At 41.6% G+C, this 27801-nt stretch overlaps 1 protein-coding gene across 2 annotated transcripts in view; it reads right to left on the bottom strand.

Annotated features, from left to right (window-relative positions):
• The window catches only part of f8 (coagulation factor VIII, procoagulant component), a 68253-nt gene extending 40800 nt beyond the window's left edge, over positions 1 to 27453 (bottom strand). Inside the window, exons 1-8 of one of the 2 annotated variants that reach the window (XM_067996942.1) lie at positions 27426 to 27453; positions 14347 to 14449; positions 11628 to 11731; positions 7870 to 7992; positions 4160 to 4372; positions 3530 to 3712; positions 1181 to 1402; positions 525 to 786 (exon numbers count right to left, since the gene is read on the bottom strand). In XM_067996942.1, the coding sequence (XP_067853043.1) occupies positions 525 to 786; positions 1181 to 1402; positions 3530 to 3712; positions 4160 to 4372; positions 7870 to 7992; positions 11628 to 11731; positions 14347 to 14449; positions 27426 to 27438 (1223 nt within the window). In that variant the 5' untranslated portion in view covers positions 27439 to 27453. Of the gene's footprint in view, positions 1 to 524; positions 787 to 1180; positions 1403 to 3529; positions 3713 to 4159; positions 4373 to 7869; positions 7993 to 11627; positions 11732 to 14346; positions 14572 to 27425 lie in introns of those variants that run through there. The other variant, XM_067996941.1, reaches the window with a different exon arrangement.
• Positions 27454 to 27801: the final 348 nt, after the last annotated feature.

The following is a 27801-nucleotide window of genomic DNA, read 5'->3' on the forward strand; positions in this document are numbered from 1 at the left end:
CATAGACAAAAGTGACCTGCGAGGATGAGGATTTGCTCATTGATCTTATCTCCCTCCATATGGGGCAGTGCTTTTCCTTCCCTCAAAATCCTTCGCTTTCCATGATGGTTGCGGAAACTGGGAAGTTACTGTTTAGATCATTATTATAGGTCATTATTGTGCCATTCTGTGCACATTGCACTGATCACTGATATACTAATTGAAAATGCCAGTGGACAGCCTCAGCTGTTTCTCATTTCCTCACTGTGGAGGGGTCTGCGCTGCACCTCCCCAATGACCTGTAAGCTCTGGTGCTCCAGACCCTGAGGTTGGACAACCTGTACAAGTCTGACCCACAGGACACTGACCTACTCTTGGAGACTCCCTATTGGAGATTTCTTGCAGAAGAAACCACTACTGGAGATAGTGTTGTAGGAGATGCATCTATTGGATTCGGCTCTACTGATGATACTCCTGCAGAAAATGTCACCTCAGCAGGCACCCCAAGACACACTAATGAGAGTATAAAGACATAAGGACTGTACCTGCTCACATGGTCTGGAAGGTTTGGAGCATAATCCCAATTACACTCCTCAGCAGCGATATAATAAATCCATTCCATTGACCTACTTTTGGTAACAGTTGTCCGTGGCAAGTAGTTAATTTGTATCTTAAAGTCCTCCTCTTTCTCATTCTCATCTTCATCATAATCATCATTGTCATCCTCCTCTACTTTTTTAGTTTTCCAAACGGAAGCTATGTCTTCCTCACAGATTCCCTCTATATTAAAGTAGGCCATCATCCCAGCTGTTGCAACAGAGGAGCAGCAAAAAAGGAACTTGAGAATTCTTCATGTATCTCTCGTTTGGCAAACGTAACATTCCCTTTAACCAAAAATCCCTTTTAAGCAAACTCCATTCACTGCAAATGTATAGATCAGTACCCTTGTGATTTATGAATACCCAAGAACTAAAATTATTAGCCTACTGCTATTAGTAAACTGATATTAGGCAATATAAAGATATGAATTAGCCCAATAGGCTCCTCAAGACTTAGCCTGTTGCATATAAACGGTATGAGGTTATGCAAAATCTAGTTAAATAATCACATTCTTGTTAAAATTGCAAAGTTAAAGTTCATGGTTTTTTCTTATTAGAGTTTATACCAGACTTTCACAGCACACTCCTGCTGCCACTGTTACCTTGTTGATGGTTTGGGTTTTGACAGCACAGTAACCATTTGCTCTCATAACTTGGGATCATCTCTGCTGTGGCAAACGCAGTCGGAGCCAGTTCAACTGAGACAACTCTACGGTCACGCAGTAGGAGCCCATATCCACCGAAGTAAATGGAGTACAGCTCTGGGGTGGAGCCCATGGCTATTAAATGCCAGCTGACATCTTTGTTTTTGCAAATATTCAGATCTGAAAAGCAGTAATGGCAGAGCAATACATGTCTTTGAAAGGCATGATTTGGACAGATTATAATGGAGTCAAGACTCACCCATTATAATTAAAGAAGAGTGGAACTCCCTTTCCCCCCACACTGAAGGTTTGAGGATTGAGTCAGATCTATACCAAACAAGCCAAAATGCATCGAACATAAGACTGAACCTCAAACTTTTCCAACACCTATTTCTAACCACCTAACAGTATCCACACCACAAAACTAAAAGTTTCCTATCTTTAATTAATGGATTGCCTTCCCCCTTTATTTTAAGTTGTTTCTGAAACCCTAGACAATGACATAAAAATATTTTTCCACTCCTCCCTTCCTGGGATGATGTCACCTAACAGTGCTCCTAATCCTCCATGGGGCCCATTTTGTTTCTGGCAGAATTACTTTAGTGACTCTATTAAATCACTGATGTAATCTCAGGGTAAAAGTCTGCTGAATTTGCGTTCCTTATTTTTGTAGAAAATAACAAAATCTCACAACTTTAGTCCAAGAGGCTTGGGTGGATTATTAGCTCATGGTATGGACTATTTAAACCATCGAAGTCTAGTGAGTTTTGAATGGCGATTGGACACTTGCCTTCTGCCGCTTTCTCCGACCCCCATGTCCTTTTCAAGACTATATAGATTAGGAATGCCCAAGCTTTCTATCTTTGTACCATGGAACCTCATGGGCCACATATATAAAGTATAAATCTATATTCCCATTAATTTGCATATATCTCAAGTATTGTATACAGTTCGGGGCATTGCACCTTAGAAAGGATATATTGGCCTTGGAGAGAATGCAACGCAGATTCATCAGAATGTTACCAGGGCTCCAGGGATTAAATTAAGAGGATTACATAAACTAGGCTAATGGTCCCTGGAATATCGAAGATTTAGGGGTGAATTGATTGAGGATTTTAGGACTTTGAAAGGAATTGATTGGGTAGATAGAAACTTTTGCCGCTGGTGGAGGAATCTAGGACAAGGGGACATGATCTTAAAATCAGAACCAGGCCATTCAGGAGAGAGGTTAGGAAACACTTCTTCACGCAAAGGGTGGTCTCTCCCACAAAAAGCAATAGATGCTAGCTCAATTAATAACTTTAAATTTGAGATCGATAGATTTTTGCTAGCCAAAGGTATTAAAGGATATGGAGCCAAGGAGGGTGAATGGATTTAGGATACAGATCAGCCATGATCTAATTGAATGGTGGAACAGGCTCGAGGGGCTGAATGGCTTATTGCTGTTCCTATGTTCCTATGTTCTGATACTAACAAATGCGGCACCATTGCTAAGAACAGTTCTTTCCAAAACTGCAGATATACAAAATTCAAGCAGAGCTTGAGTGGTTAAGAAATATAAACACAAATAGAACGTAGGAACAGGAGCAGGCCATTCAACCCCTTGAGCCTGTTCCACCATTCAATTAGATCATGGATGGTTTGTACCTCAACTCCATTTACCCACCTTTGATCCATATCCCTTGATACCGTTACCTAACAAAAATCTTTCGATCTCAGTATTGAAAATTTCAATTGTCTCAGCATCCACAGCCTTTTGGGGAGAAAATTCCAGATTTCCACTATCCTTTGTGTGAAAAAGTGTTTCCTGATTTCATTCCTGAATGGCCTAGCTCTAATTTTAAGATTGTATCCTTTGTTCTGGATTCCCCCACCAGAGGAAATCGTTTCTCTGTATCTACTCTGTTGGATCCTTCTTCCCATTTTAAACACCTCAATTAGATCACCTTTCAGCCTTCTAAACTCAAGTGAATACAAGCTAAGTTTATGCAACCTGTTCTCATAATTTAACCCTTTAAACCTCGGTATCTTTCTGTTGAATCTGCGCTGTATCCCCTCCAAGGCCAATATATCCTTAGGTGCAGTGCCCAAAACTAATCTCAGCATTCCAGATGGGGTCTCACCCAGACTCTGTACAACTGACACATCGCTTCCTCATTTTGTACTCCAACCCCCTTGAGATAAAGGCCAATATTCCATTAGCCTTTTTGATTACTTCTTGTGTTCGATCGTAATTTCACACATTAATAACAATCTGCCATCATGGGCAGCTAAGCACACAGTTCTAAACAGTGTGCTCGTACCCACCTGGTAAAGAAACATTGACATAGCCATTGATTGAGTACATCTGCCCTTTGGTCTTCTGAGGGCCGGGAATCTTGTATCTGATCCTATCTGTTTCATGGTACCTGCTTTTACTTTCATCAATGATTGAGAACAAAAGCACAAACTCTTGTCGATTGACCTGCTTCCCACGTTCATTTAGAGTCCCTGAAGAAACAACATTTACACTTTGGAATTTTTTTTTCAAAGTATATTTGAATAAATATTTTTAATTGAAAAGGCAGAACAAGCTAAAGAAAACAAAGCATTAAAATAAGCTGTTTATATTAACTTATAAAATAGTTTAAAATGGCAGCTAACTGTACCTGAGTATCTGCAGCTAAACAACATCAGCAGACTATATAGGCAAGAATAATTTTAGTAATGTCACTCAGTAAAGCAGAGGAGTTGAAAGAAATCATTGTCACAATCCGTATCATTCAGGAATAACAGAGTTAGAGAATGGGGAGCGGTGATCTTTCCTACAACAATTTCACTCAGTAACATCACAGAATGGAGAGTACTGGTCTGCGTTACAACACATCCCTCAGATTACACACAATGGCAAAACAGTTTAAAAAGTAAATATTATTCCTGCCCCTTATTCACACCCACCTTGTTTACACACGAGTACTGCTCCAATTAACCCTGAGTTGAAATCCCTCACAGGATCCACATGTGAAGAGTAAGCATAGGTGAGACAACTGGAATCACCATTCATTGGGCCAAGATTCTCAGCTATTTCCCAGACATACACGTATTCACCTTTGGGTGGCACAATGTCATCTTTCTTCTCGGATGTGGATGTGTGGTCGTTGTACGAAGCTCCTTAGTAGAGAAAGTTCTTTATTAGTAGCAACTCAAGAGAGGTGTAGGGAAAGTGAAGAGCAAAGGAATTGTAATGAACACTTTGTTGATGTTTAGCAAAATGTCCAAACTATAAAACTGTCAAATATCAGATTATATTTTAAATATTTGGGTTATCACCGTTTACTATATTAAGGGTTGTGAGCTAAACTAAATTTGTAATTGCAATGATCTGAATTGGTCTTAATGAATCAATCTTCATTTAGCTCAATTTGGCTTCAGTCTTGCATTGAACAGACAGTGCCACATTTTTCATCACTGCGGCAATTAATAGACTTGTTTGTTTATGTTGAATGTCGTTGTCTTTTAGTTCTATGGTGCTGTGGAGAGGACAAAAGTGTAGCACTAGTATTCCTGGCAGTGTAGTATAGGGTGGGATAATGATTATATTTGCTGGTGGTTTAGTAAAGATGGTGCATTTATATTCCTTAACTGTTTAACAGAGAGGGTTCATCTGTATTCTTTCATACTGCAGTTAGAAGAGCAGTGATTGGATAGCTATTGTCCAGTTATTTAACTTGAAAGCAAGTCGGCCTTTCCCAGCAGTGCGGTGGTGAAGAGGTATGTCCATGTTCCTGCTAATCCAGTGGTTTGTACTCAGTCCCTGGGGTGGGGTATTCTGGTGTTCCAATCAGTCTAGTGACCTTGGTTTCAGACTTCTAAAATTCCATAATATTGGGCCTTTTGCCTTCCTTCTCTGCTCACTTGCCTTTACCCTGTTAGGTTATGTGTGTACAGACAGTGCTCCCTGAGTAATCACTCCGTTTTGCGGTTAGGATATAATGGCTTAATATGTTATTGCAGAGAATAATGGTTTCTTTGTGCTTGTTTATGTTCACATACATGTCAACCTGGAAAACTAGTAAAAGGTAACAACTCAAACAGCTGTGAACATAAGCCTATAACATGTAGTGACATTGAAAGTGCAGGGGCTTGTCAACATTCTATCCTTGTGTAGCAGAAAATTGTGGCAAAAATTTCAGGGATTATCCCTAGTTTTGTTTGGAGAAATTGTGGGCTATTGTGGATCTGTATTATTTGTTGCTAAATCTAACAAGTTGTTTTAAATTGTTTATATAGTTGGCACAGTGACATATTGGCACTCCCTCTCAAATGTCAGTTTGGCTCAGAATCAGAAGACTGTGGATTCAAGCCCCATCCCACTGAGCACAAACACTTCAGTACAGGGCAGAGGCATTGTTGGAAATGTTGACTTTGGATGGGAAATTAAACCTCATACTTTTTTACAGCAACAGAGAAATGGAAAGTAGTTCCAGTGTTTAAAGTGGATGTAAAGGATCCCATGGTACTATTCAAAGAACAGCACATTGTCCCGGTCCTGAATGACTTTTCGCCTTCAACCAACATCACCAGAAAAGATTAACTGGTCTTTGCAGTTTTGCTGTTTGCAAAATGGCTATCACACGTGCTTACAGAACAACAGTGAAGCATATGCAAGTTCTTTGTACCACCCCTCCCCCAATATAAAATAAATGGGTATCAGGCACATTGTAGGGCCAATCTCCCTTTCTTGGCTCTGTCTGAAAACAATTAGGATGAGCCCACCGATTTGGCACCCCACAAGGTCCAAGAACTGAGTGCCTGAATTTCTTATGGGGCAACATTTTAATTCTGCAGATGCGTACTAGGCATACGTGGACACAACTGGGGATGCAATATTGGCTGCAGCCGCGAATAGAGAAGGAAATCTGGACATACCTTGGGCTATAAAGGGGCCTTTACCACTGTGGATACCTCATAAAAGAAAGAGCAATTTATCAGGATTTCCTGGTGAAAGGAACATCAAATATTAAAAGTGGCCACTGCAGGTGAGTATTGGTGAGTGCTGAAATTAATTATAGTCGATCTCTTTTTATTTCAGGTAGCCTGGAGTTGTGGTACAGCTAGGGAATCTTACTCTGTGATTCAGGAAGGGGCCCCGGCAATGACCTCAGTAGCTGTCAAAGGTTCTTTCTCATCAGCGGTCTCCAGATAAACCATATCGTAAAAGGCTCTTGGGGGGTGGGGGTAGGGGTTGTCAAGGTACTGAACACAGCTTGCATTACTAAGTGTAAAAGTCTAACAGCATTCTACAAGAAGAGTTGAAGCAGCAAAACCATTTTTTTAAATTCAAAAAGTCAAAAGTAAAGACCCATCTACATAACATAAGAACATAAGAAATAGGAGCAGGAATGGGTCATACAGCCCCTCGAGCCTGCTCCGCCATTCAATCAGATCATGGCTGATCTAAGACCTCAACTCCACTTTCCTGCTCGATCCCCATATCCCTTGGTTTCCCTAGAGTCCAAAAATCTATCTATCTCAGCCTTGAATATACTCAACGACTGAGCATCTACAGCCCTCTGGGGTAGAGAATTCCAAAGATTCACAACCCACTGCATGAAGAAATTCCTCCTCATCTCAGTGTTGAATGGCCGACCCCTTATCCTGCGACTATGCCGCCTAGTTCTGGACTCTCTAGCCAGGGAAAACAATATTTCAGCATCTACCCTGGCAAGCCCCTTAATAATCTTATATGTTTTAATGAGACCACCTCTCATTCTTATAAACTCCGGAGAGAATAGGCCCATTCTACTTAACCTCTCCTCATAGGACAACCCTCTCATCCCAGGAATTAATCTAGTGAACCTTCGTTGTACTGCCTCCAAGGCAAGTATATCTCGACACTACCATTCTGTCAAGCCCCAGTCCAGGATGAGTGATCGCGCATAAATTTGCAGCCCAGAAATTGGTAGCACCAGGGTTTTAAGGGGGCAGTTTGATCCTGATCTACACCTGGTGCTATTGGAAGAAATCTGGCTGTAAAGTCATTTGACATTCAGTTGACATGAAATTTGCACTGCTGCACTCACATCAGCTACAGAGGAATTTTATGTACAGTGTATTCACATGCAAAATGGGAGCAGAAGATTTTTGCTCTGCATTACACCTGTTTTTTGGGAGGCAGAGCAAAGGAAAATTGATTTTGTGTTTTTCTGTCTATTAACAAGAGCAGAGTAGCTAGGATACACAGTGTCCATTCTGTGATCTTCCTGCAACTCCTTTTCAGATCTGTGCTTGATGTAAAATGACAGTGGGAGAAGGCATGAATGTTTTTAGTAGCATTACCTGATAATACGGAGGTGAGTCTAACTTGTTACCACAGTATTGACACCTCAGATATATATTTATGTACACTATGTATCACTATAACAGCAACATTGCCTTGTTAGGCCAGTCATGTCGAAGCTGGGTTTTACAGCAATGGTGTGTGTCTTTTGTTGATTTTCACACATGCACACATTTAAATATGTATGTGAGTAGACACCTAGAACAAATTTTCATGTTATGGATATACTATCAATAGATCTTTTTGAGGCTGGATGCCTTCCATTGGAAGAGTTTCTACTGCTTAATTATCTGAAAGCATAACATACAAATAACTGTGCTAGACTCACCTTCAGACATCTTCCAGTAGGAGATCCCAAATGGATGAATGCTGTAAGGCCGTGAGGCTAGATTCTTAAAGTGGATTATTACTTTGTCATTGACTTCTGCTCGAATTGTGGGACCAAGAATCCCTAGGAGACACAATACGTGAGCCACTTACTTGTAATGTAGTAGAATGGTAAAAAGTATATTTTAATTGAGGTATTTGCTTAAGCCCTACTGTATTGCTGAAGGCAAGGTATAACTCCTGTATTGATTTGTTTTATCTGTTCCTTTTCGGTCACAAGACAATGTCCAATATTCCCTATGAACCCAGGTCAAAAGAGTGCGTAGGAAGGACTCAGGAGTACACTGTTACATTAACCACCCAGTCCCTTCATCTAAATACAACTTTTAATTTATCAAATATTGTCCTATGTGCTCTAAATAAAGAAATTATTCCAAATAAAATATGCCCTTGATATTGTGAGGGAATTGTCAGGAAGGAACTATTACAGACCACAAAGGATCAGGGTAACAGAAAACCAGAAAAAAATAGCAATGAAAGATCAGAAATGGGATGAGAAATACAGTGCAATTACTTGGGATGATTGACTTTGTTTTACAGCTCACCACTTACTGTGCAGTAGAATTTTCCAGACATTTTTGTAGATCTTTCTCAGTGTCAACTTTTCGAAGCTCTTTGGGCAATAACCAGTAACTACCTAACAGATCACTCATCTCTTGCAGGGAGAGCACAGAGCTGTCCTACCAATCTGGACCATAAATCAGAAGCAAGAGAGTCATTGTAGAAGTCCAATTCAAAGAGGAAGGACTTCCCAAATCTCAGAGGAATAGAGTCCATCCATCTTAAACTCATGGGCACCAGTCACACCAGTGTACTGCAGAGCACCAGTACCTCTGGTTTAAGTTTCAAGATTAACTTTGGAGAATTCTGCATCATTGTGTAGACTTGTATATTTTTTGTGAGAGTTGTGATGGAACAGTTACAATAAAAGTAAAGTCCCCTTGATCAGATGATGTGGAGATGCCGGTGATGGACTGGGGTGGACAAATGTAAGGACTTGCACAACACCAGGTTATAGTCCAACAGTTTTATTTTAAATCACAAGCTTTCGGAGCTTACCTCCTTCGTCATCTGACGAAGGAGGTAAGCTCTGAAAGCTTGTGATTTAAAATAAAACTGTTGGACTATAACCTGGTGTTGTGCAAGTCCTTACCCTTGATCAGAAGCTTTACAGGGAAAATTAGTTTATCTAGTTACATTCCTGGTAATTTCCTTATCATAGTATCATAGTAGGTACAGCACAGGAGGAGGCCATTTGGCCCATCTTTGAAAGAGCTTTCCAATTAGTCCCATTCCCCTGCTCTTATGTTTGAGTCTGACTTCAGTGTACTGCTGTTTTCAAATTGAATTACTTGGAATTTTCAAAAAGGGTAGGATTCTGAGTCTATTGCTGAGTTAGCCGATTTCAGCCAGAGTAGCAGCTGGAAACATTACTATTGGCCTCAGTACCCATGGGCTAGGCAGGCAAAAATGAGCTCGGGCTCCCTCTCCTGATTAATATCCAGTGACCCCTGCTGGAAGCGTGCTTGTCTGAGCAGCCTTGGGCTCATCTATAATGTCCTTCATGTTTGAATAGTCCAGTGACTATTGTTATCTAGGCTTAGACATGGGCAGTGGCCACTTGGGCAGGGCATCAGAATGCATGGCAGTGAGTGGAACCATACCCAGTAAGAGTCAAAAATGGGGGGGGGGGGGTGGAGGTGTGCAAAGGAGTCTGACATCAATACTAAGCTACTGTGTATAAACAGAAATCAAATTGACATTAAAAAAACAACACAAGTCACAATATGACCCTCAATGACATCTTTCAGCAAAAATTAAGAAATATATTTAAGTTGTTTGTCTTATTTGTTTCTTCTGGCTGCTCTGAGAGGAAACACTGTCAGTTGACAGATCTGCCTGATAACTGTCGGTAAATAGTATGAGACCAGAGCTATTTTGCTTGGCAGTAGCTTTCATGGAGAGTTGTGAGTCACTCAGAATAGAATGAGATGTGAGAGAGGGGAGAAGGTTGTCCTGAGGCCATGTGCTGTGGAGATTTCCGAGTGCGAGTGATGGATCAGCACACCACGTACTTTTGTTTGCTGTGAAAGTGATTTTTTCACAGATTTAAACACACTCACACCCAGGTATACAGCAAACTCTGGAACATTACTGAAAACAAACTTACTGCCAAAGAAACCTTCTCACACTTATTTCAGGTCCCAAACAATCAATGGCAGAAAAATCCAGGCAGTGCTTTGGCACAAAAATACATTGGACCACTGTATGGAGATGTAGGTATGGAAGTCTGACTTCTGCTGCTCAGTTACTGATCTCAGCTATATCACTGAAAGAAGGTGGTGAGTTAGGCAGGGCGTTTCCCCATGGGGGAGAGAGGGGAGGGAAACACTGGAGGAAAAGCGGTTTTTGGTCTGCTCTCCATACCTCCTAATGGACAGTTTCAGAGCTGTCTTTGTGAAACCTGGGAGCAGGTTACCCAACTTCAGTTACAGTGCAGCCTGGAGTGATCAGAGGTGGAAAAAAGCAGGGGGAGGAGTTTACCTCTAATCAAACAAAGAGAAAAATGTATATAAAATTCTGTAAAAACAAAAATATTACAAAATGGAATCCAACTTTTCTTTATGCCAAGAAGTGTTTTCATGTGACCAGCTTTAATTATTGAACATGTTCTTTTCTAAATCAGAAAGAACAATCTTAAAAGAGGAGATTGTCCTTAGTATCTTTCTTTTGGCTCGGCTGCTTTTAAAAACATTCCAGTTAATACAGAGAGGATAGGTCTAATAAATTATTGAGCGCCATTGACCTGTCTGTCTCTGTCTTTCCTGTTACTCCCACATCCCAAACCAAATCAGTGTCCAAATAGGCCTGCTTTAGGACATAGTAGATATAGCTTTAATCTGCATCTAGCCTGTGCTATAACTGACCTGGGAGTGCTTGCTGGGGCAGTGTAGAGTGAGGTTTACTCTGCATCTAATTATGAGTGATTGTTGCTGAAACTGAGTGTGGAAATAGAAAAGCATTCCATAGCCCAGCACTGACATCCTTCACCTCGATGACCATTATGTTTACATCCTAAACAAAATCATGAATTTTGCTGGTGCCCCTCATTGGTGCTTCAATGTGCTTCTCCTGGGTGTGGGGGGTGGGGGGGGCGGCGGTGGTTGATGCCTGCAATTTCTTACATGGAACTTTTGGATCTTAACCATACTGTGAAGCCAAGGAGCAAAGCAGAGTCCCATCAATTCATTCAGGGCTGAAGGGAGAGAAAACAAAAGGTCATTGATCACTTTGGGCCAGTCCTATGGATCTCAATGAGCATCAATGAAAGAAAGATCTCGGCCTATACTTCCACTTTAGGCAAGGGTACATAGGGAAGGGTGCTAAAAGACAATAGGAAATGTATTAAAAATAATTGTTTTGTACATTTAAAATTAGTCATGCTATTACAGAGCGATAAAGAAGAGAAAGGATAGGACTGTGTCTGGGACCCCCATCACCAAGCAACCTGTATAAAGTATCCCACTCCAGTACTGATCAAAGAGCAATTCCTCTTCAGCAGGGAGGAAACCAGCCTCGGTTGAATTCAACAGACCCAGGAACATGAATGCCTGGACCGATAGTAATGGAGGAGCACTGACAGAGCCAATCTAGTAATGTCATGCTGACGCTCACTACATGTGAAAACATTGTTCTTACCCATCCAGCTGGGCTTTGGTTCTGGCGTGAGAAATGAAGAGTCTTTGAATTCCATAAAAACTGCCTTCCGGTACTGAGTCAAAGTTCTGGAAGTATATCGTGGGCTGCACAAAAACAAAATTTAAACAAGCTTATTTATTTTCTCATTTTGTTGGGTTATCCCACATTCTGCATCATCTCTGATTAGCTAATGACTCCAGAAACACTGCTCTGAACCAAGCTGCAAGGGTAGTGCATGACATTGGCTCCAGGCAGACTTTCCCTCTCCTATTTGGTGTCTCATCATGGTGGCATGACTGAAATCAGAGCTCAGGGTATGAGTGCAGACCTGCACCTCACCCACTGTTCTGTGCCACTGCACTGTTGTACCACCCTACAGAAAAACAATATCTAATATAAATACAGTTGCAAAAGCCTCATCAAATTCTTAAATGGTTTGTTTATCAAGAGGAGGGATGTCAGAGCTGGAGAATGGAATACTTAACCTTTTGCATTGCTGCCACATCAAGCATGTCTTGGACAGGTTCAAAAGGAGTTGGACATAATATAAATCTCTCTTTATACTGCCCCATCAAGCATTCCTAGGTCATGTGTTGCATGAATTAAATGCAGAGTAAAGCACTCCTTACACCGTCTCACTAAGCACTCCTGTGCTTCGTCCTGTACAGGCAAGAAACAGAGTAAAGTTCCCTCTATACCACCCATCAATTTCTTTGGCTAATATCTGCCCTGCATTCTTCTGCTGTATTGTAATGCACAGAATTCCTCTCTACACCCAGATTATGGATAACGTTTGTTATTTTTAAAACCTGACTGTCCTGCTTGACTTATCTTTTTCAGTGAGAGCAGATTTAAAAGAATGTCCCGAAGCATTTCACAGCCAAGGAATTACTTTTGAAGCGCAGTCACTGTTGTTATGTTGGCAGCCAATTTGCACACTGGAAGATCCCACAAACACCAAATAAGGTGAGTGACCAGCTAATCTGTTTTAGCTGGTGTTGACGGAGGAATGAATGTTGGCTAGGAGAACTCCCCACTGTTCTTCAAATAATGCCATGGGACCTTTTACATCCACCAGAACATAGACAAGACGTCAGATTAATATCTCATCTGAATGTGAAACCTAATATCATGTCTTCAGATGATGTCACCAAGGCGCAACATATAGATGAAGAATAGGAGGTTACCAAGGATGAATCCTTGGTGGATTCCAGAGGTAACGGCATGGGGGTGGGAAGGGAAACCATTGCAAGAGATTCTCTGGTTATGATTGGATAAAGCAGAGTGGAACCAAGTGAGTGCAATCCCATGCAGCTGGACAATGAAGGAGAGATGTTGGAGGAGGATGGCATGGTCAACAATGTCAAAGGCTGCAGAGAGGTCAGCAAGGACGAGGAGGTATAATGCATCACAGTCACAGAGGACATAATGTGGAGATGCCGGTGATGGACTGGGGTGGACAAGTGTAAGGAGTCGCACAACACCAGGTTATAGTCCAACAGCTTTATTTGAAATTCACCTGATGAAGGAGCAAAGCTCCGAAAGCTTGTGATTTCAAATAAAGCTGTTGGACTATAACTTGGTATTGTGTGACTCCTTACAGAGGACATAATTTGTGACTTTGATTAGGGCCGTTTCAATACTTCGGTAGGGGTGGAAATCTGATCAGAAAGGTACAAACGTGGAGTTGCAGAAAAGATAGGCATGAATTCGGGAGCTGACAACACATTCAAGGACTTTGGAGAGGAAAGGGAGGTTGGAGATAGGGCGGTGGTTTGCAAGGACAGAGTGGCCAAGGTGGTTTTTTTGAGGAGACTGATGACAGCAGTTTTGAATGGGAGGGCAACCGTACCCGAGGAGAGGGAACTGTTTACAATGTCAGCTAGCATAGAGGTTTGGAAGGGAAGTTGGGTAGTCAGCAATGTAGTGGGAATAGGGTCAACTGAGCAGGAAGGAGATTGCATGGACAAGATGAGCTTGGAGAGGGCATGAGTGAAATTAGAGAAAGATGCGGATTCAGAACTAGGGCAGGAGACATTCTTGGAGTAAGTCTGGCTCGTTGGGCAAGGAGAAAGGGGGAATGCAGCAAAGTTAGCTGAATAGATGGTCTCAATCTTAATGACAAAGAAGTCCATGAGTTCCTCATACCTGTTGGAGGTGAGGGTGGAGAGGGCAAGGGAAAGAGGTTATTATAATTAATTTTAACTCGTAACAGACGCTCAAATTCACAGATTAATGATTCTAGAAAGAAAGACTAAAGCAGATGAAAAGCAACACTGCTCATTTCAATAGAGGCTGCTTAACCACATTGATGGAGCAAGCCTTTGGCTTACTGGTAGTATTCCCGCCACTGAGTCAGAAGGTGCAAGGCTCAAACCCCACTCCAGACAGTCCGGCAATTGAAGACTGGAGCTCTGAATTCTGGGTTGACATCCAGTGGGTGTGAGTGCCCATAAAACCCTCCTGTTGTATAGGACTAACCACCCTATCAACTGATATAAAGATGGTTACGGCTGTGGAAGGAGAGTTCACGTTGCGATCTGTCAGACTGTTAATCGGTCTGCAAATCCTTCCACTACTTCACACTGTTCTCCAAGGGAAGAGTGAAGATACAAAAACAACAACCACCACCCATATCCGTAGGTCTGTGACACTCTGGAGTACTGTATCAGGTAATTCATACCGATGATATTACCTGAGAACAAACTTAAACTCTTACCTCATGTTTCCAGCTCCCAGCCCTGATAGGAGATTACTGCTCCTGTAATCCCAGTTAAACTCCACTGCTGCAATGTAATGCTTCCTCACTGTTGTTGCAGAGTCTTTGATAATGAGAAGGACCAAAAACACATAGAAAATCAGTGCTCTCATTCTGTGTTTGGCAATTAATGCTTGCAAAATGGTCCCGTCTATACCACAGTTTTCTAGACGTTTGCAAAGCACGACAATCACAGCAGATTGAACTTATGCTGGATTGCAGAAAATTACACTTTGAAGAAAGCAAAACATCCCCAGGAAAGCAATCTAACGGCAGGAACTCTTAAGGAACATTGGGTCAGCATTTTGGCACCAACTCAAAATATATTACAATTTGCAATTAACAAGAAATATCCAGTACTTGACTGAAGCCACGAGGAAAGTGGCTAATGTACCTCTGCTTACACAATATATAGTCTTAAAAAACTTCAATTTACTATGATGCAAAAGGGAAAATGAATGTATCTTTAGCCAACATTAGGAATGCAACCAGGGTGTGTCTTGCCATTAGTACCTCTTTACAAATTCACTTGCAAAGAGCCATCTTTTTGGGGATTTTTCTATTTTTTTTGAGTTTCCAATCTCAGTCATGCTGTTGAAGGATGATTCTCGGGCTTGAAATGGCAGATTGCATCTTTAAACCCTGGCACTGGCCCTTTGCCAGTAACTGTTTTCTATGCAGATTACCTGATTTTTTCATGCTGCATTTCACATAATTCTTATTCAAGCGACTGTAAAATGATGTTTAGTAATGAGCCAATTGCCAAGTATTTACCACACAGCTGGCCCCTGAACATTCCAATATGAACTGTGCAGCAACTCTTGTTTATACTGGTACGGTGGTGTAACGGTCATGGTACTGGTCTAGCACCCCATTAAATTTAAATCTCCCATTAATTCAATAAATCCGGTAATTGGCACTATCCAATAAAGAAACACTCATGTACGGATCTTTTAGCTTCTTAATCTCTGCTGAGTGTGTGTATATAGGGATGCTGAATGAAGAGCAGGATTGGGCTAGACTGTAATAGTTGACTTGCCTCCTAACACTCACTGTCAAGACTCCCACATGAATAATGGCCACTGGGCGAGGTACTAGAGAACAATTTGCACCTGAAGAACTAAATCTTACCCCAGCAAGGAGTTAATGTCTTCAGGAGGGGAGACGATGAGCTTGGTGAGAAAAAAGTGTGTGTGGGGTGTATGTATGGGGTGCACAAGTATGTATTTTATATATTAGGTATCTCCAATACGTATTTCAGACAAAACGCCCTTGGGACAAAATTGTCAATCAACATGATCAAGGACACAATGGAACATTCTATTGGATAGAATGACTGATGAACAGGTGTTCACAGATCATCTATTTACCTAGATCCCGAGCAAGTACAACCTAATCCACACCTAACATAAAGCCTCTGCACCATGACTACAAATCAAGTTATTTGATCTTTATCTTGCACACATTAGGCTCCGGTTTCTATTCTCCATTTGGAAATGAGAATAAGGGAGGTGAGCTTGCATTTTAACTATAGAATGACCAGGACCATAATGAGGAATAACAAGTGTAACTATCTATGATATAGGGAGGTGGCCTAATGAAGACATAAGCATGAGTGGGATAATTAAGTAAGTACTGGGCACAAAGGTGGTGATGTTGGTAGTGGGATTTACCCTTTCATTTAGAACAGAAAGACATGAATATTTACTGGAATGTGTGTGAGGTGGGGATGAAAATCACTGAGATTTTATGTATAGATGGGAGTGAAGCTGGGTAAATCCGTAAAGTCCTAAAAACTGTTCAGCATGTGTAAATTTTAGCTTTAACTAGTTATATTTATTTAACTTTTTGATATCTTGCTCCTTGCTGTATGAGGAATGTATTCATTGTTTTCTTCCTCATGTTCAGGACATTTCACTTGGACTTACAAGTGCTCTCCAAGAAAGCCCAGAAAGGGCAAGAATCAATTCAATCTTATGAGGAGGAGAAATGGCCCCTTTCTGTTGGAATCATCTGTACCCACTTTCAAACTCACAAGTGGGTGAGGCCAACTGACTTATTAATTTTATAACAATGTAAAGTTAGCCAATTTAATACAGTTTGTCACCGAATCCCCATTTAAAAATTTGACAGGATCAGTTCTTTATCCTTTCTGCATTATTTAAAAAAAAAATCTCAATCATTATCTGGGATGAGGTTGAAACTAACTCCCCTCCTCCTCTAGTAACAAAACCTTGGTTTGTCCTGTTTTTTGTGCATGAGTGTGTGTCCATACTGACCAAGTATTAGGGTGCTTAATAGGGATTAGTAGTTCTCATTCAAAGAACTTTAATGTGGAGTCTTCTGTAATATATTGCACACTTTGAATATGTACATATGTGGGTTTTTATATAATAGTGCACACTATGTGAATTGGTGACTTTTCTCAGGACATTGTATTGATGGATTTGTGTTCTAAAATGAATTGTATTGATGCTTTTGTAAAATGTATATTGATCACCTAGATATTTTATAAGGAGCAATAAGGTCTTGACAATAAGTTATCACTGAAGGAGAAAATGGGCACTTTGCAAAGAATGAAGTGTCAGTGTTTATCTATGTGGTGTTCTGTGAAGCTTACAAAGAGCTGGTTGGAGCAGATTAATGAATTTCACCTCTTATATAATTAAGTGAGTGAGAGGGCAAGAAAAGTTAAAACTAGAGTTTAGAAGAAAAGAATTAGCATTTACAAAGAAACACATGGAGAGCCAGAAACTATGATTAAATTGAATAAATGAATTACCACTACAACTTGAGCTGTATTTATATTGTCCTGATATGTAGTCAATATGGTTTTACACTTCTCGATGTCTAGACTATATAACAAACTCGGGAGACAGACTCCTGTTACAGGACAGTTTGATTCTTTATCTCTTTCACTATGAATCCTAGAGCCAATGGTTCCATGTTTTGCATGTAAATCATTATTTAACTAAATATACATTGTTGAAACTACTATTGTCCAGCAGAGGGTGCTCTATTAACCTCGAAACCCTGTACATATGAAATGTAGTTATCTTAGAATCATAGAAAGGTTGCAGCACAGAAAGAGGCCCTTCGGCCCATTGTGTCGGCGCTGGTTCAATGCAAGAGCAATCCAGCTAGTCCCACTCCCCCACCCTATCCCCAAAGCCCTGCAATTTTTTTCCTTTCAAATACTTATCCAGTTCCCTTTTCAAAGCCATGATTGAATCTGCCTCCACCACCCCCTCAGGCAGTGCATTCCTGATCATAACCACTTGCTGTGTCAAAAAGTTTTCCCTCATGTCACCTTTGGTTCTTTTGCCAATCACCTTAAATCTATGTCCTCTGGTTCTTGACCCTTCCGCCAATGGGAACAGTTTCTCTCTACTATGTCTAGACCCGTCACGATTTTAAATACCTCTATCAAATCTCCACTCAATCTTCTCTGTTCCATGGAGAACAACCCCAGCTTCTCCAGTCTATCCACGTAATTAAAGTCCCTCATCCCTGGAATCATTCCAGTAAATCTTTTCTGTACCCTCTCTAAGGCCTTCATATCTTTCCTAAAGTGCGGTGCCCAAAACTGGTCAGAATACTCCAGTTGAGGCTGAACCAATGATTTATAAAGGTTCACCATGACTTCCTTGCTTTTGTACTCTATGCCTCTATTTATAAAGCCCAGGATCCCATATGCTTTTTTAACAGCTTTTCTCAACCTGTCCTGCCACCTTCAACGATTTGTGCACACATACCCCCAGATCTCTCTGTTCCTGCACCCCTTTTAGAATCGTGCCCTCTTGTTTATATTGCCTCTCCTTGTTCTTCTTCCCAAAATATATCAATTCGCATTTTTCTGCGTTAAATTTCATCTGCCACACGTCTGCCCATTTCACCAGCCTGTCTACATCCTCTTGAAGTCTATTAATATCCTGCTCACTGTTCGCTACATTTCCAAGTTTTGTGTCATTTCAAATTTTGAAATTGTGCCCTGTACACCCAAGTCCAAGTCATTAATATATATCAAAAAAAGCAGTGGTCCTAGTACCGACCCCTGGGGAACACCACTGTACACCTCCCTCCAGTCCGAAAAACAACAGTTCACCACTACTCTCTGCTTCCTGTTACTTAGCCAATTTTCTATCTATGCTGCTACTGCCCCCTTTATTCCATGGGCTTCAATCTTGATGACAAGCCTATTATGCGGCACTTTAGCAAACGCCTTTTGAAAGTCCATATACACCACATCAACCGCATTGCCCTCATCTACCCTCTGTTACCTCATCAAAAACTATCAAGTTAGTTAAACACGATTTGCCTTTAACAAATCCGTGCTGGTTTTCCCTAATCAATCCACAATTCTCCAAGTGACTGCTAATTCTGTCCCGGATTATCGTTTCTAAACGTTTTCCCACCACCGAGGTTAAACTGACTGGCCTGATCTTGCTTACACAACTGTAAAACAATGGTATTGCAGAGAATGCTGCAGACCTAATGTTGACCAGACGAGTGTGTCAGCAAACCTTAGGCCTTCTCTTTGTATTTCTGTCAGTATACCCAAGCATAATTCTCATGCTAGAGTCCCAGAATGTGGCCCCCTGCAATTGGCTTCCCAAATGTGGACCTTGCCTAGTGATCCCAGTATGGGCTTCACCCTGGACTACCAGAATGTGACGGCTTGTGTGACAAGTGAAATTTTGCTTTATTTGTTTATTTTGTATCGTGATGTCGGTGGTTGAGTTTATTTTATTTGTGCATCTGAGAGAACAGAAAAATATGAACAGCAGAAAAAGGAGTAACTTGAAGGAGGGTTATTCAAGCAAGGAGGGGAATTTAGGATAAAAATTCCTGGATTTAAACATAAATAAACAGAGGCTCTTTGGTAGCATTAAGTACTGTTGAAGGGATGGTTGGTGAAGAAGGAAAGAAGGTTAAACGTTTCTTAAATTTGGAGTTTTTGATTCTTCCTACAAAAATACATCCTCTGGTCTGTTGAAACAGATTGCTTTTCTGATATCTGAAGGTAACCATGATGTATTCAGTCTCCATCCTTGTTAAGCTCTGTAAGTGTTGGTGTTACAAATTTCAGGTCTGCACCAGATATTCATTCGGATTCAGCTCTGGTCTCTTCCATAGTGGACCCTGTGTCCTTTATGATCAGGAGTTTACTGCTCAATATCTATTCATGTGACAGTGTTACCTGAGGGGCCGTAACAATGAAGCCTTTTGTATGAACTGGAGAGTGAAATCCCATTTTTGCCACCATGCGAACTTCTCTGATCATCTGAAAGGCAGCCTGATGAACACTTTAGTGAGACATAGCTAATTATAAATTAACTGGCTGATTTGTTTTACAAAGAATAAATGAATGTCCAAGATAAAGATTTATAGGAAATCTCACCTTACTTCAAATTGTTTCCATAAAAATGCACTGTCCCTGTTAGTGGGCTAAATGCATTCTTCTGAGCAGAACACTCCCTGAAAATGGTCAGCCCTGAGCTTTAAGAGAGCACCTTACTCTCTTGGCCTCAAAACAAACGAGACTGTCCCTGACCGCGTGCTTCTTTGTTTCCTTATTATTCCCTTAGTTGGACAAGTAGAATCATTGAATCGTTATAGTGCAGAAGGAGGCCATTCGGCCCGTCGAATTCGTGCCGGCTCTTTATAAGAGCAATCCAGTTAGACCCATTCCCCCGCTCTTTCCCCATAACCCTACAAATTTTTTCCCTTCAAGTATTTATCCAATTCCTTTTAGAAAGCTGCGGTTGAATCTGCTTCCACCACCCTTTCAGGCAGCACATTCCCAATCATAACAATTCGCTGCGTAAAAAAGTTTTTCCTCATGTCACCATTGGTTCTTTTGCCAATCACCCTAAATCTGTGTCCTCTGGTTCTTGACCATTCCACCAATGGCAACAGTTTCTCTTTATTTACTTCATCTAAACCCTTCATGATTTTGAATACTTCTATCAAATCACCTCTCAACCTTCTCTGCTCTAAGGAACTGAAGTCCCTCATCCCTGGAACTATTCTAGTAAATCTTTTCTGCACCCTCTCTATGGCCTTTACATCCTTCCTAAAGTGCGGTGCCCAGAATTGGACACAATACTCCAGTTGTGGCCGAACCACTGTTTTATAAAGTTTCAACATAACTTCCTTGCTTTTGTGCTTTATGCCTCTATTTATAAAGCCCAGGATCCCGTATGCTTTATTAACCACTTTCTCAACCTGTCCTGCCACCTTCAAAGATTTGTGCACATATACCCCCAGGTCTCTCTGTTCCTGCACCCCTTTTAGAATTGTACCATTTAGTTTATATTGCCTTGCCTCATTCTTCCTGCCAAAACTTCTCTGCATTAAACTTCATCTGCCACATGTCCACCCATTCACCAGCCTGTCTGTGTCCTCTTGAAGTCTATTACTATCCTCTTCTCTGTTTGCTACATTTCCAAGTTTTGTGTCATCTGCAAATTTTGAAACTGTGCCCTGTATACCCACATCCAAGTCATTAATATATATCAAAAAAAGCAGTGGTCCTAATACCGATCCTTGGGGCACACCACTCTATACCTTCCTCCAGTCCAAATAACAACAGTTCATCACTACTCTCTGTTTCCTGTCACTTAGCTAATTTCTTATCCATGCTGCCACTGCCCCTTTTATCCCATGGGCTTTAATTTTGCTGACAAACCTATTATGTGGCACTTTATCAAACGTCTTTTGAAAGTCCATATACACAACATCAACCGCATTGCCCTCATCAACCCTCTCTGTTACCTCATCAAAAAACTCAATCAAGTTAGTTAAACATGATTTGCCTTTAACAAATCCATGCTGGCTTTCCTTTATTAATCCATACTTGTCCAAGTGACTGTTAATTCTGTCCCGGATTATTCTTTCTAAAAGCTTCCCCACCACCAAGGTTAAACTGACTGGCCTGTGGTTGCTGGGTTTATCCTTACACCCTTTTATGAACAAGGGTGTAACATTTGCAATTATCCAGTCTTCTGGCACCACCCCCATATCTAAGGAGGATTGGAAGATTATGGCCAGCACCACTGCATTTTCCACCCTTACTACCCTCAACAACCTAGGATGCATCCGATCCGGACCAGGTGACTTATCTACTTTAAGTATAGCCAGCCATTCTAGAACCTCATCTTTATCAATTTTTAGCCCATCCAGTATCTCAACTACCTCTTCTTTTACTGTGATTTTGACAGCATCTTCTTTCTTGATAAAGACAGATGCAAAGTACTCATTTAGTACCTCAGCCATGCCCTCTGCCTCCATGCGTAGATCTCCTTTTTGGTCCCTAATCAGCCCCACCCCTCCTATTATTACGCGTTTACTATTTATATGCCTATAGAAGACTTTTGGATTCCATTTTATGTTAGCTGCCAGTCTCTCTCTTTGCCCCTCTTATTTCCTTTTTCACTTATCCTCGGTACTTTCTATATTCAGCCTGGTTCTCACTTGTATTATCAACCTGACATCTGTCATATGCCCCCTTTTTCTACTTCATCTTACTCTCTATTTCTTTCATCATTCAGGGAGCCCCGGCTTTGGTTGCCTTACTTTTTCCCCTCATGGGAATGTACCTAAACTGTACCCGAACCATCTCCTCTTTAAAGGCCGCCCGTTGTTTGATTACAGTTTCCCCTGACACTGTTTGATTCCAATTTACCTGGGCCAGATCTGTTCTCAACCCATTGAAATTGGCTCTCCTACAATTAAGTACTTTTACTCTAGATTGCTCCTTGTTCTTTTCCATAACTAATCTAAACCTTATGATACTATGATCACTGTTCCCTAAATGTTCCCCCACTGACACTTGCTCTACTTGACCCACCTCATTCCCCAGAACCAGATCCAGCAATGCCTCCTTCCTCATTGGGCCGGAAATATACTGATCAAGAAAGTTCTCCTGAACACACTTCAGAAATTCCTCCCCCTCTTTGCACTTTACACTATTACTATCCCAGTGTATATTAGGATAGTTGAAGTCCCCAATTATCACTACTCTAAAGTTCTTGCACCTCTCTGTAATTTCCCTGCAAATTTGCTCCTCTATATCCTTCCCACTAGTTGGTGGCCTATAGAATACACCCAGTAGTGTAATGGCACCTCTGTTGTTTCTTAACTCTAACCAAATAGATTCCATCCTCTCTCTCCAGCACTGCAATATTCTTAATCAATACTGCCACCCCTCCTCCTTTTTTCCTTGCTATCTTTCCTGAACACCTTGTATCCAGGAATATTTAGTATCCAATCCTGCCCTTTTTGGAGCCAGGTCTCCGTTATTGCCACTACATCATATTCCCATGTGGCTATTTGCACCTACAGCTCACCAACCTATTTACCACGCTTCATGCGTTTGCACACATGCACTCTAACCTATCTTAGACCTTCTAATATTCTCTTTTAGTCTGATCCCAGTAGCAAAGGGCTTATCCTCCAAGCTGACCATGTCCAGGCATTGGCCAATTGAGTCACCAATTAAACCAGCTTCTGCCCTCCTAGGTGAGGGTTTCCTGGCAGCTACATACCTGCTGCCTCAAATGAATGGACCCATGCCCACATAATGAGTGTGAACATTTACTGGAATGTCGATATGAGCCTTCATTGTCTTAAGTTGAAGTGATATGTGGGAAGTACCATTCTGAACAAATGCCTCATCTGAATCTAATATATATTTCCCAGAAACTGCATGTTGTAGAATTAATCTCGTGAGCTAAATTTAACTTAATGTCATCAGGTTAATATAAATTATACCAAAATACTTCTGTGGCCAAATAGTCAGAAATTCCAAAGAGTGACAGTTACTTGGCTTTGACAAAACTACTTTTGTGGTGACATAAAAGTTTTTATTTTTAACCACACTTGGTTAAACTCCTGTACCTAATTGAGAGAACTACTTGCATTTATATAGCACATTTTTCATCCTCAGGATGTATTAAAGCAGTTCACAGCCAATGATTAACTTTTGAAATGTAGTCATTGTTCTTTTGTAGGCAAATTTTGTAGGCTGAATTCCAGAGGTGAGGAGAGAGTGACTGCCCTTGACATCAAGGCAGCATTTGACCGAGTGTGGCACCAAGGAGTCCTAGTAAAATTGAAGTCAATGGGAATCAGGGGGAAAACCCTCCAGTGGCTGGAGTCATACCTAGCACAAAGGAAGATGGTGGTGGTTGTTGGAGGCCAATCATCTCAGCCCCTGGACATTGCTGCAGGAGTTCCTCAGGGCAGTGTCCTAGGCCCAACCATCTTCAGCTGCTTCATCAATGACCTTCCCTCCATCATAAGGTCAGAAATGATGATGTTCGCTGATGATTGCACAGTGTTCAGTTCCATTCGCAACCCCTCAAATAATGAAGCAGTCCGAGCTCGCCTGCAGCAAGACCTGGACAACGTCCATGCTTGGGCTCATAAGTGGCAAGTAACATTCATGCCAGACAAGTGCCAGGCAATGACAATCTCCAACAAGAGAGAGTCTAACCACCTCCCCTTGACATTCAACGGCATTACCATCGCCGAATCCCCCACTATCAACATTCTGGGGGTCACCATTGACCAGAAACTTAACTGGACCAGCCATATAAATACTGTGGCTACAAGAGCAGGTCAGAGGCTGGGTATTCTGCGGCGAGTGACTCACCTCCTGACTCCCCAAAGCCTTTCCACCATCTACAAGGCACAAGTCAGGAGTGTGATGGAATACTCTCCACTTGCCTGGATGAGTGCAGCTCCAACAACACTCAAGAAGCTCGACACCATCCAGGACAAAGCACCTGCTTGATTGGCACCCCATCCACCACCCTAAACATTCACTCCCTTCACCACCGGTGCGCAGTGGCTGCAGTGTGTACCATCCACAGGATGCACTGCAGCAACTCGCCAAGGCTTCTTCGACAGCACCTCCCAAACCCACGACCTCTACCACCTAGAAGGACAAGAGCAGCAGGCACATGAGAACAACACCACCTGCACGTTCCCCTCCAAGTCACACACCATCCCGACTTGGAAATATATCGCCGTTCCTTCATCGTCACTGGGTCAAAATCCTGGAACTCCCTACCTAACAGCACTGTGGGAGAACCTTCACCACACGGACTGCAGCGGTTCAATAAGGTGGCTCACCACCACCTTCTCAAGGGCAATTAGGGATAGGCAATAAATGCCGGCCTCGCCAGCGACGCCCACATCCCATGAACGAATATTAAAAAAAAACATGGCAACCAGTTGCTCACAGCAGGTTCCACAAACTGCAATGAGGTGAATGACCAGTTAATCTGTTTTTGATGGTCTTGGTTGAGAGATAATTGCTGGACAGGGTACTGCAAGAACTCCCTGTTCTTTAAATAGTGCAATGGGATCTTTTATGTCCACCTGAACAAGCAGACAGGGCATCAATTTAACATCTCACCCTAAAGGGCAGCATTTTCAACAGTGCAGCATTCTCTCAGTACTGCACTTAAGTGTCAGTCTAGATTATGAGCTCAAGTCTTAGTGGGTAATTTTAACCCAACCTCCCCGGCAGAAAACTGACACGATCAAATCGCCCATCCGTTTTACACGCCGTTTGGTTTTAAGCGGCAGGTACGGTAGCGCAGTGGTTATGTTATTGGACTAATAATCCATGAGTTCAAAATCCCACTAGGGCAGTTTGTGAATTTGAATTCAGTTAGAAAAATAATCTGGAAATTAAACTAAAACTGCTTTCAGTTAAAGTGACCACAAAGCTGTTGGATTGTCGTAAAAACTCAACTGGCTCACTAATATCCTTTAGGGAAGGAAACTTGCCTTCCTTTTGCTGCCTGGCCTGTTAGGAGCACTGCTCTTTTTGATATCTATGCACGACCTGGAGTTGGGTATACAGAGCATAATTTCAAAGTTTGCAGATGAGGAGGATAGTAACAGACTTCTGGAGGACATAGACAGACTAATGAAATGGGCAGACACACGGCAGATGAAATTTAATGTGGAGAAGTGTGAAGTTATGCATTTTGGAAGGAAGTATGAGGAGAGGCAATATAAACTAAATGGCACAATTTTAAAGGGAAGCAGGAACAGAGAGACCTGGGGGTTTACGTACACAAATCTTTGAAGGTGGCAGGACAAGTTGATTAGAGTGTTAAAAAAGCATACGGGATCCTAAGCTTTATAAATAGAGGCATAGAGTACAAAAGCAAGGAAGGAACTTTTATAAATCACTGGTTATCCCACAGCTGGAGTATTGTGGCCAATTCTGGGCACCACATTTTAGGAAGGATGTCAAGGCCTTAGAGAGGGTACAGAGGAGATTTCGAATCTGGAATGGTACCAGGGATGCCGGACTTCAGTTATGTGGAGAGACTAGAGAAATTGGGATTGTTCTCCTTAGATCAAAGAAGCTTAAGAAGAGATTTGATAGAGGAGTTCAAAATTATGGCGGGTTTTGATTTAGTAAATAGGGACAAACTGTTTTCACTGATGGGAGGGCTGGTAACCAGAGGACACAGATTTAAGGTAATTGGCAAAAGAACCAGAGGGGAGATGAAGACAATTTTTTTTAGGCAGTGAGTTGTTATGATCTGGAATGCGTGGCCTGAAAGGATAGTGGAAGCAGAATCAATAGTAACTTTCAAAAGGGAATTGAATATACAGTGAAACCTATACAAATGGATACCCCCAAAAAGCAGATACCTGCAAAAAAAATGGACACTTTCCCATTGTCCCAAATAACTTACATTGTAATAGATACAAGCTGCACCTTCAAACCACAGACATTCGCAAATTATGAATTACGGACAGCCTTCAATGCACCAAGTCCGTTTTAAATTAACTTAAAACATGGCCACGCAGGTAAGTGCGAGGCGGCAGTGGGTGAAAGAAACGGCTTTTGTGGAATGGAGATCTCTTTATCCAGCATGCATAATGGCAGAGAAACCGCTCTATCTCTGGGATTGAAAGCTTGCACGGCTCTATCCCAGGGATGGAGCAGTTTCTCTGCCACTATGGATGCTGGTTAAAGAACTCCCCATTGCACAAAAGCTGGAAATGGCACCGGGCAGTCTTCAAACTTCAGTTTGTCAAGCAGCACGTCATCTGACTTCAGGTGTTGCAATCCATTTTTTTCCATACCTATCAAATGTTATCAGGTATTTATAATTTAAAATGGTATTAATGCAGAGCAGAGGAGCATGGGTACAGAGTGTGAAAGCGGGCGTGCAGGAGGAAAGCTCCAGTCAGACTGCAAGCAATTGGCACCACACGCAAGCTGAGAATGGTGCATTGCACATGAAAATTAAACAGTGGAAAAATATCCCAAAAACTGATATGGGGAGGGGTGGTAAAGAGAAGCCTGAATCAATTATTAAAATAAAAGCCAACCGGTTGAGTCAAAGACCACGTGGAGTAGTTGAGGCGAATAGCATAGATGTATTTAAGGGGAAGCTAGATAAACACATGAGGGAGAAAGGAATAGAAGGTTATACTGATTCGGTTAGATGAAGAGGGATGGAAGGAGGCTCGTATGGCGCATAAACACTGGCATGGACAAATTGGGACAAATGGCCTGTTTCTGTGTTGTAAATTCTATGTAATTCAATCTCAAAAGCACATCAGCATGAATTTTTCCCCTTCCCAAACCAGCCCTCTGCATGAGATTCCCAATCTGTTCTGATTGAGGACCATTTTGAGCTGTGGGCCACTCCATAGGAATTAAGTTGAGATTGCCTCAAACTAATTTCATAAAGGAACCTAACACCCAGCAGAGAGAAGACGTTTTCATCCCATCATCGAGGTTTGATTCAAATCCAGGTACCGGAGATGGAAGGAGGATGTTTTAACCCACTGTATGATCTAGTGCCATTTCTTTTAAAATGTTTTATTGTTTTGTTTCTCAATTGTCATACATCTTGTCTCTTCCTCGCTTGAAAGCACTGGGGTACAGTTCCTTAGGCATTGGCAGCCCTCAAGTACCTTGCCCAGTGGCCATTCTTCAAGTCTGAGCTTGACAGTGAGTGTTGGCAAACTATTCAGCCACAGAGTGCACTTACCGGTAGTGGTCATTGGATAGTAATCAGGAATAGAAACCCTGACTGAGTATTCACTTCTCTAGTCCAAGGGACAATGAGGCCCGTTGTAGTGTCCTAATTGCTTCCTTGACCGATATCAGCAAATTCAGAACATACTGAATTTAAATGTAAAAGTTATTCCAGGTGAGATCAGCCCTGAAATTCCCCAAGTGCAGTAATTCTTTGATTTCCTTTTAAGTCTGAGGGCAAATCTCCAAGTCCTGGTTGACGAGAACATTTCACGGCAACAATGTGACTGAACTCACTGTACTTGTGAAGACAACTGAGGACAGGATGCTGCTTGTATTTGAGCAGTGTGGGAGGGGCTCGCGTCAGAGATTGATGCAATTTCATTTCC

This window comes from Heptranchias perlo, chromosome 15 (genome assembly GCF_035084215.1).
Source record: "Heptranchias perlo isolate sHepPer1 chromosome 15, sHepPer1.hap1, whole genome shotgun sequence".
NCBI lineage: Eukaryota > Metazoa > Chordata > Chondrichthyes > Hexanchiformes > Hexanchidae > Heptranchias > Heptranchias perlo.